The sequence below is a fragment of the Silene latifolia genome, chromosome Y (assembly GCF_048544455.1).
Source record: "Silene latifolia isolate original U9 population chromosome Y, ASM4854445v1, whole genome shotgun sequence".
NCBI classification, from domain to species: Eukaryota; Viridiplantae; Streptophyta; class Magnoliopsida; order Caryophyllales; family Caryophyllaceae; genus Silene; species Silene latifolia.
In genome coordinates this window covers 53,399,681-53,408,696 of record NC_133538.1, presented here as the reverse complement: position 1 = coordinate 53,408,696, position 9,016 = coordinate 53,399,681, and the positions used below count along the sequence as shown (strand labels likewise).

General features: G+C 36.6%; 1 protein-coding gene and 1 long non-coding RNA gene across 2 annotated transcripts; one reads left to right on the top strand and one right to left on the bottom strand.

Moving 5' to 3' along the window:
- The first annotated feature begins 573 nt into the window (after positions 1 to 573).
- LOC141634042 (uncharacterized) lies at positions 574 to 2,130 on the top strand. Its single transcript, XR_012538782.1, has 5 exons — positions 574 to 693; positions 816 to 933; positions 1,433 to 1,568; positions 1,733 to 2,002; positions 2,116 to 2,130. It is a non-coding gene; the product is annotated as an uncharacterized LOC141634042 (long non-coding RNA).
- Positions 2,131 to 3,734: 1,604 nt separating this feature from the next.
- On the bottom strand, positions 3,735 to 8,921 carry LOC141628055 (uncharacterized). The gene is made up of 6 exons (XM_074441242.1): positions 8,915 to 8,921; positions 6,915 to 7,664; positions 6,371 to 6,803; positions 5,664 to 6,189; positions 4,738 to 5,487; positions 3,735 to 4,544 (listed from the first exon to the last, which is right to left on the bottom strand). The coding sequence occupies exons 1-6, from the start codon at positions 8,919 to 8,921 to the stop codon at positions 3,735 to 3,737; spliced, it is 3,276 nt and encodes a 1,091-aa protein (XP_074297343.1).
- Between the last annotated feature and the right edge of the window lie 95 nt (positions 8,922 to 9,016).

The window sequence follows — 9,016 nt, the reverse complement described above, 5'->3', positions numbered from 1 at the left end:
AAACCGTTTAAACATCTTCACCTAACCCACTCTCTCACACACCAACTCTCTCTTACATTACCTCCTCACCTAACTCCGTCCAACCACATCTAGAAAACTCCGTCCTACCTCCTCACCTAACTCCGTCCAACCACATCTAGAAAACTCCGTCCTACCTCCTCACCTAACTCCGTCCAACTCTCTCTTACATCTAGAAAACTCCGTCGTTCGTCCAACAACTGAACTCCGTCTGATTTCATCATTTCCTCAATCGTCACACCCCACCATCTTCTACCTCAATCATCATCATCATCTCGCGCGTTGAACGAAGTTCCTCTAAATTTGAGGTCTATTGCTGTATTATTGAAGATGGTGTTGCTGTATTATTCCCATTTTTTGATCTGGGAATAATTAATGGCCGATTGACCTCAAATTCAATCGTCTCTCGCGTTGACAATCAATGCATGGTTCCGATCCCGCTTCCTTGATCTATAGGCCGCTGAACGAACTGTTAAGGTAAATCCGTCATCATATTTAGTTAATGGCCGCCGTTGAATCTTTACCACTAAAGATATCCTTGTCTTATATGCGATCAGGTTATATCCGCGACAATGCAAAGGTATTGCGCGTTGATGCTGCCAACATAAAGGAAAGCGTGGAGAAAAGCCTTAAGCGGCTTAACACTGACTATATTGATTTATTGCAAATTCACTGGTATAATTTTCTCCTTTATTACATTAACAAATTTTTTTCTCCGCTTTCAAAATTTCTGACATTTATGACTCCGCGTCCCTTTTTGATGGACTACTGATTAAAGAAAAATTTCGTTTTCTCAGGCCAGATAGGTATGTTGCAATTTTTGGTGAATTTACTTATGACTTCAATAAATAGAGGTCGGGTGTGCCATTTGAGGATCAACTTAAGGCTTTACAGGAAGTTATTGATGAAGGAAAGGTATTGCATCCTTACAGAAAGTGTAGGAATGCTAATGCATCTTGCAGCTATTTGGCAAATATATAGATCTTAGCCAAAATTAGTCTCAAAATAGGAAAAGGAGGGATTAGACCAAACGAATGGGAGAAGTGTATATATTTGTAGTTGTACTCTGAACTGGCTATAGTTGTGAATCACGCTGTCAGAAACTCAGGTTTGATAAAGATGAATGAAACAATGTTGTTTTTCAAAAATATATAACATGTAAATTCGATATGTTTGCTTTCACAATGTCACAACGGTTCCATTAGTTTCTGTGGGCTGCGTGGATTCTATGCTATGAGATATGTGAGTGGCTGAGAAACCTTATGCAAGATGGTTTTGACCTCTGATCCAAATTAAGGCATAATTGATTAATTTCCCATCAAATTTGCATTTTCCTCGAGAAATGACTTGTCTTTGTCGGAACTACCTCTTTTGTTCCTTTTGACACTATTATTAATACTTATTACATATGTAGGTGAGATACATTGGTGTTTCAAATGAAACTTCGTATGGAGTGATGGAGTTTGTCCATGCTGCAAAAGTTGCAGGCCTTCCAAAGATTGTTAGCATCCAGAACTGCTATAACTTGATAACTCGATGCAAGTTTGAAGGCAAGTTTACGTAATCCAGTGTGTTTACACAACATTTTGTTCCCAGAGAATCCAAACCCGTCTCTGACTTTGATTTCTTGAGAATTCAAATCAGTAGGAACTTTGTTAGCTGCTAAGTTATAATTTCGCCTTGATCTTTGAGAATGTTTTTTAATGCTTTGCAGTTGACCTCGTTGAAGTTTGTCATCCAAATAATTACAACATTGGTCTGCTCGCATATTCTCCTCTCGGTGGTGGAAACCTCACTGGCAAGTACTTGGATCCTAAATCAGATGCTTCTAAGAAAGGAAGATTTAATCTTTTCCCCGGTTACATGGAGAGATACAATAGCTCCTATGCAAAGGTCAGCTCTTGTAAACATATTCTTTTTTAATCTGAGTATTGATCGTCTAATTATGTCACAGATCATCTCGCATCAACGGATGTCGTCCTCGGTGAGTAATTATTACCTTTGTATCAGATATTTTGATTATATAATGCTAACGATTGCTGTGCTGGTAATTTAATTTGATGTTACTTGTGATTCTTTATGTTGTCAAGGAAGCAGATCTGTATTTAGAGGGAAAAGAATCACAGCTGGGAATCGTATTTTATCAGTCGTGATGATCATGTCAAGGGCGGAGTGATAACTCAGATCACGCTGATTATTTGATGTTCGATTGTTCAATTAAGGTGAGTTTTTGTACCTTGATTGTTATATTCGTGATTAATTTGATGATACTTGTGATTTCATTTGAGTTTTCTGAAGCAATGTAAATTTGACATTAGGGAACAAATATTTAACATTAGTCGTTTTGTTGTTCACCGGAATTTTAACAACAGTAACCACACTAAAAAAAATTCTTTTACCATAATTATTTGGGTTTCTAAAAACCGTCGTCACACGATATTTGAACACACGCTGATGATTTATTCGAATACATTTAATTAAAACAGCATAAGATAAATAGTGCTACCTGCTCAACATTAAAACACTATCATTCATTTTCTTTGGCGTGACTTCTTTGGTGTTTGAAATCAGTGCAACGTCTTGATAGTATTTGCAAATAACCATGTAATCTTGATAGTTTGCTTTCAAGTAGCTGCAACCTCCTAAAAATAATGACGGTATAGTTATATGGCTCCTAGATATAGATGGTTCGATCTCTGCCTTCACTACACAATTATCTATATTTTTGAAACTCTCTGATCCATTCTCTGTCTCCTTGTCTTTAGACATCTTTGGAATTCTTAATTTTTTTTAAGTTTTTTGTGGTTGTGAACAATGGAGATGATTGGGGCTGTATTGTCGATTTTATAGTGATTCTTGTAGGGTTTCTTTTGTGGCCTAATTGCCGTTATTTTAGGTCGTATATTTCGCATATCATTTTAGTTCAGTTATTTTAGGGATATTTATATTGGAGAAGATAATTTTCTAAGAGAAGATAAGTTGATAAGATATATATTTATATTGGAGAAGATAATTTTTTAAGAGAAGATAAGTTGATAAGATATAGGGGGTGTTTGACCTTGTTTATATATAAAATGTGTTTTTCCTTTTTAAAAGTTTTTTTGTATAAACTATTTGTTGGAATTAAAAATTATGTTTCATTGTTTCATACGTTTGACAAGTGAGTAATTTTTGTTTCTTATTTTAAAAATATCACAGGTATACCTAATATTATAATTTGAATGATATTTATACAGACGAAATTTGCAAATATTTTTTTATACGCTCAAATATTATTTTTTGCATGTCATAAAATCTTATGAATACAAAAAAAAAAAAAAAGTAGAAGTAGATTTCACGTGATATTTGAGCAGGTAGTTGGAAAAGGGGGGTCTCTTAGTCATCTCTAAGAAACTTCATATTTGAGCAGGTAGCACTCTAATTCATGGTAGGACAAATGAAATAAAAATTAAAATCAAAAGGGCCTAACAAAAACATCATTGCTTTGTTGGTAGTGAAAATACATCTTTGCAATTGAACATGAAATATGATTGTATTACTTCTAAAAATACTGTTTGATCTGCTGTTAATATTATACACAGCATTTATTATTTTATTTTATGATTCGAACCATAAATCTTTTGCTCTAATGTATTGAAATTAAAGAGTAAAAAGAGTCGCTAATTTATTGAGCTAAGTTCAAATAGTAGGCAATAATGTACGCTGACAACATGCCGTTACAAATTATCAAATATTTCCTTGTAGACGACATTTGTCGTCACATTAGATGTGACCCCTTCTTGGTCACAAATAAGCACTTTCAATCCCTTCTTACTTGTTACCCTTGAGATTGCAACGTATAATTGTCCATGACTAAACACCGGCCTAGGGAGGTAAAGCCCAACATGGGAGAGAGATTGTCCCTGGCTCTTATTAATAGTCATAGCAAAACATACGGTCACTGGAAATTGTCTTCTTACGAACTTAACGGGGAACTTAGTCTCATCTGAAGGAGACAAAGATAATCTAGGTATATATACTTTGTCCCCCACCTTGCTACCGGTTATGATAGTGGCACCAATAACGCGTTCCCCTAGGTTAGTAACCACCAGCCTTGTGCCGTTGCATAAACCACGGGTTTGATCAATGTTTCGAAGGAGCATTACCATAGCACCGACTTTCAACTTTAGGTTATGATTGGGGATACCAGAGCACTTTATAGTGTTGAGAAACTCGGTAGAGTACAAATCTTGCATGTATATATTGCTCTCTTCTTTACTTATTTCATCTGAGCTTAAGTATTCTTTTTCAATCTCGGGAATCTTCGACAATATATAATCATTGACTGTCTCAACGATTTCATGCGTGGGAGCAAGAACCGCCCGTTCTTGCAAGTACTCGTGGCTCCCTAAATTATCTTCCAGTGATGGATAAGTGCTATTGACAATGTTTGCAATAGGGTCACTTGTTTGGGGTATGAGAATGTCCTCTGGCATCTCAATATCAACCTCCCCATCATTAGGGCCGCCGAGTAACCCATCTCCCACCTTCAATATCCATTACGAGAACTGCCCGATCTCATCTGCATTGGAATTAGAACCTCCAGCTTGGAGACGCATGTTTCTTGTAAGCTTTAACACCTTTATATTAAAAAAAAAATAGCTTATCAGAAATGGAGTATAAAACCATATATATATGTTAGTAGGTAATAGTAAATTCGTATAAAGTATAGTTTTTTACCTTGCATTCAGACCATAAGTATGAATAACTGATCGAAGCGCCCACGATATCTTGCCTACTCCCTTTCGGCACCACCGGTAGAATCTGACGAAAGTCGCCGCCAAAGACGACAACTTTACCACCAAAGGGCTTATTCTGGTCACCACCAGCCGAGGACCTCATAACATCCTTCAAACTCTTATCAAGAGCCTCAAAACAATTTTTATTGACCATGGGTGCTTCATCCCAGATAATAAGCTTAGTCCTTATCAATAATTCCGCTAAATCAGTACCCGGTTTTATGCGCGGACACGTGGAGTGCTCGGACGCATTGATCGGTATACCAAATCTTGAATGAGCTGTCGATCCATTTGGAAGTAGGATTGCTGCAATCCCACTTGAAGCGACAGCAAGTACAATCTCTCCTTCGCTTCTTATGGCGGCGCATAACGTCTTCCATATGAAAGTTTTTCCCGTACCGCCGTATCCATAGACAAAGAAGACCCCTCCTCGTTGAGCCTTGACTGCATCCATTATTTCATCATACACAGCTCTTTGCTCATCTGTCATAGATGTGATAAGTTTAACATGCTCCTCCTTTAGTGCATCTTTGTCATAAGACAACTCACCTAATATCAATTGGTTTATGTCTCCTGATGTGAATGAATCATCAAGGGATGGCATATTTTCAAACCTACGAAGGGTGCTACCATTGCTTTTGAGCAATGCTTCAATTTCTGCCAAAGCATCTTTTGTTGCAGCTCTCTCTCGCTAAGTTGTAGATCACGCACATTGTACACGAACCCTTAAAAATGTAATCAAACTATTTCATAAAGCTTACATTATATAAAATTTGAGTATGGTTTTAAAATACCTTCATTCCGTAGTGTTAAACGTCTTCTATAGAGAATATCATCTGTCAAATGACGCCAGGTCTTCTCCCATACTAACTCAGGCTTAGCTAAGTTGCCAGCCATTAATAAGGTGGCAAAGAGGTGTCTTAGGTATACACCTGATCCCCAATCACTCGCTTCTATGATAGCATCAATATATTCTTTGTCATCACCAAGCAAGCCTCGAGCGTAACACGCTTCTTTAAACGTTGGAAAAACTTCCTTATTAAACGTCCGTATGTCCTCGTATGATGTAGGACCCTTGACAAAATTCAATAGTGTTCTCATATAATACAGTTCACCACCACCAGGGGACATATGGTGCATCCTTCCAAGGGAGAATCCCCGTTCTCTTTCGGACCATCTCTTTTTATCCCTTTTCCACACATACTTCATCGGAAACTCAGCATATGTCAATTCTCTTGCTTCAGGATGGTGTTTGTTATATTCCATCCACTTTAAGAACATTGTCTTATTAATATTGTCTCTTTCAAGGACCGTGTTGATGTGGTCTTCATCATTAAAAACAACCCTCTGCTCATTTGGTAGGTGAAAATCTAGCCTCTCAACGGGTGGTGTCCTATAATGAATGTCGAACGAAAAAATTCTCCAAACAGCTTCGCACGGTGAAATATATCTGCAATCATAATACCTCGGATCTCGTCTATCGATCCGGATTCGATTATTACGACTTCCGTGAGTTGGTGAACGTGACTCGATCATAGCCCTTATTAATATACTTGAATAAGTATTTGATAGACCTCGCCTGATTGCACCACTCCACATTAATGTGTGCGCGATATTTAAGCAACAATGTGGTATTGTATGGGACTACAAAGCTATTATCAAGAAGTTTGCCACCCTTTTCAACTTCTCGTCCATTCTTCCTCCTCCTATACCGAGGGTATCCTTCAGAGTCGACAATTGTTCGGTCGTTAAATTTTTTTGGAAAATGTCTAGAGCAATTGGAATCAACCATACACGGAGATTGTGGATAACCATCCCCACACGGACCGTGTATCATGTATTCCTTAACTGCCTCATACAGAACAGGATCTGTAGCCGGATCTGGTATCTCTGCGCATATCAATTTATCCACATCAGCAACTTCGGGGAACTTATCATCTCGGTGCAAGAAGAGCAATATATGAGCATGAGGTAGGCCACGTTTCTGGAATTCAATTGTGTATACCACTGTGAAAATAGAAATATATAAAATCGTGGATTAGTTCAGTTGTTGGTGTTAAATTCGTTTGATTATAAAAGCCTAATTACATTACAAAGTTATAAAGGTAAAGAAATAACCTCCTCTTGTGCGCCCAAAAATATGACGTTCTTTTAAGTCTTTCATGAGCTCTTGTAGCTTTATCTTGAAAACTCGATCGAGTATATCAGGTCTGTCCTCAGACCTTAGTCCCTTCTTTTTGAGGAACCTGGTTATTTCTGGCCACTTTGGATTACACGTGAATGTGATGAACAGATCGGGGTAACCACACCATTTGCAAATAACCATGGTATCCTGATAGTTTGCTTTCAAGTAACTGCGACCTCCTAAAAATGATGGTGGTACAATGATACGGCTCCCAGATGAAGATGGTTCGGTCTCTCCCCTTGCTACCGAATCAGCTAGAATTTTGAAACTCTCTGATCGAAGTTTTGGCTGGTTGTAACGGATAAAGGAAAGCCGTTGTGATTCCACCATCATATAGCCGTCAACCAAGAATTGTTGGAATGCTTTACCCGATGATAATAACGTTGAAGGTTCTTTGTCCAACGGTCGATCCTGTATACGGAAAGCAAAAAACTCACGAAGAGTTAGCTGATTTCGTGCGTTTTCACCTTTGCTTGACTTAGAAATTGATTTTTCACTGTGCTTGATGCCGAGTCTGTAACCGTCTTCGCCGAATGGAAATAGGAGAGGATACTGCAATGATAGGTAGGAAGGATGCAACTCAGATATTCGTTGCAATCGGCCACTACGCGTCTCAATAATTATGTCCCTCTTCTCTAATGTTTCATCAATGTCCCCAACAATAAGAGCTGCAACCTCAGAAGCTGTTGGGAGATGAGTCCATGAGTCCACCCTATCTTTTTGAGTCCGTGAGTCCATGATACAATATCACACGTTATATTAAACAATATCACAGCACACTATTTACGACTAAATTTGGACTAAAATACACAATTTGGACTAAAGTTACACAATTCATTTATTTTGATTCATTGATATTGTGCAATTTCAATCATTGTCCACTAAAGTGTAACTTTAGTAAATTGATAATGTGTATCTTTTATCATTTTATGAGTGTAATTTTAGTCCACAAATGTGTAACTTTTGTCCACAAATGTGTAACTTTAGTACATTGATAGAGTGCATCTTTTATCATTTTATAAGTGTACTTTTAGTCCACAAAAGTGTAAATTTAGTCCAAAAAAGAGTAATTTTAGTCCACGAAAATGTAATTTTAGTCCGTAAAAGTATAATTTTAGATCATAAAAGTAATTTTAGTCCATAAAAGAGTAATTTTAGTCCACAGAAGTTTAATTTCAGTCCATAAAAGTGTAATTTTAGTCCAAAAATGTGTAACTTTAAGCCTCAAATGTGTAACTTTATTCTACAAAAGTGTAATTTTAGTCCACAAAAGTGTAATTTTAGTCCATAAAAGTGTAACTCTAGTTCATTGAGGTTGTAATTTTAGTCTATGACGATGTAACTATAATCATTTTTATATGAAAATTTGAAAAATAACAAATATCAAAAACAGACCAAAACATCAAAATTAAAAAAAAAACGCAAATGAAAAAAAAAAAAGTAGAAATAATATTTGATCTATTTTAGTAGATCTAAGATCAAAATAAAATAAACTCACAAATTTAAAACAAGATGGTATAGCAAGACGATATTTGAGGAAAAAAACAACAAAAAAATAAAAACAACACCCAAACATCAGTTTTTTTTTAAAAAAAAAGGACGTTGTGGTGGTGGTGGCGGCGGTGGTGGTGGGGTTGGCGGTGGTGGTGAATGAGAAATAGATGAGTAAATGATTTATTTGGATTTTTTGAGTTTTTTATTTGTTTGGTTTTTTGGATTTTTTTTCCTTGGGTTTTTGATTTTTTTGGATTTTTTATTTTTTTGGTCTTTGAGAGAGAAGAGTATTGAAATGTGTGAGATGAGAGAGAAGTGGGTGAGAGGAAAATATATATAGTGCATTAGTGTTTAATTATATTGTTAGTGATTAATTAAAATGAGTAGGAGAGAGAGTGATGAATTAGTGTTAATGGTGTTTTTTGGTTTCAATCTCTACCATCCATATTGGATGATCCAAGGGCTAGAGTAAAGCCTTAGGGACTCAAATAATATAAGGGATTTATATGAACTTTTCTCTCTCTCTCTCTCTCTCTCTCTA

What these genes read in the sequence shown, in the direction of transcription:
- LOC141628055 (XM_074441242.1), bottom strand. An exon ending in TTTTGGGCGCACAAGAGGAG is followed by an intron (nt 6,804 to 6,914) that starts GTTATTTCTTTA and finishes CTATTTTCACAG; the next exon opens with TGGTATACACAATTGAATTC. An exon ending in ACTTAGCTAAGCCTGAGTTA is followed by an intron (nt 5,488 to 5,663) that starts GTATGGGAGAAG and finishes TCTACAACTTAG; the next exon opens with CGAGAGAGAGCTGCAACAAA.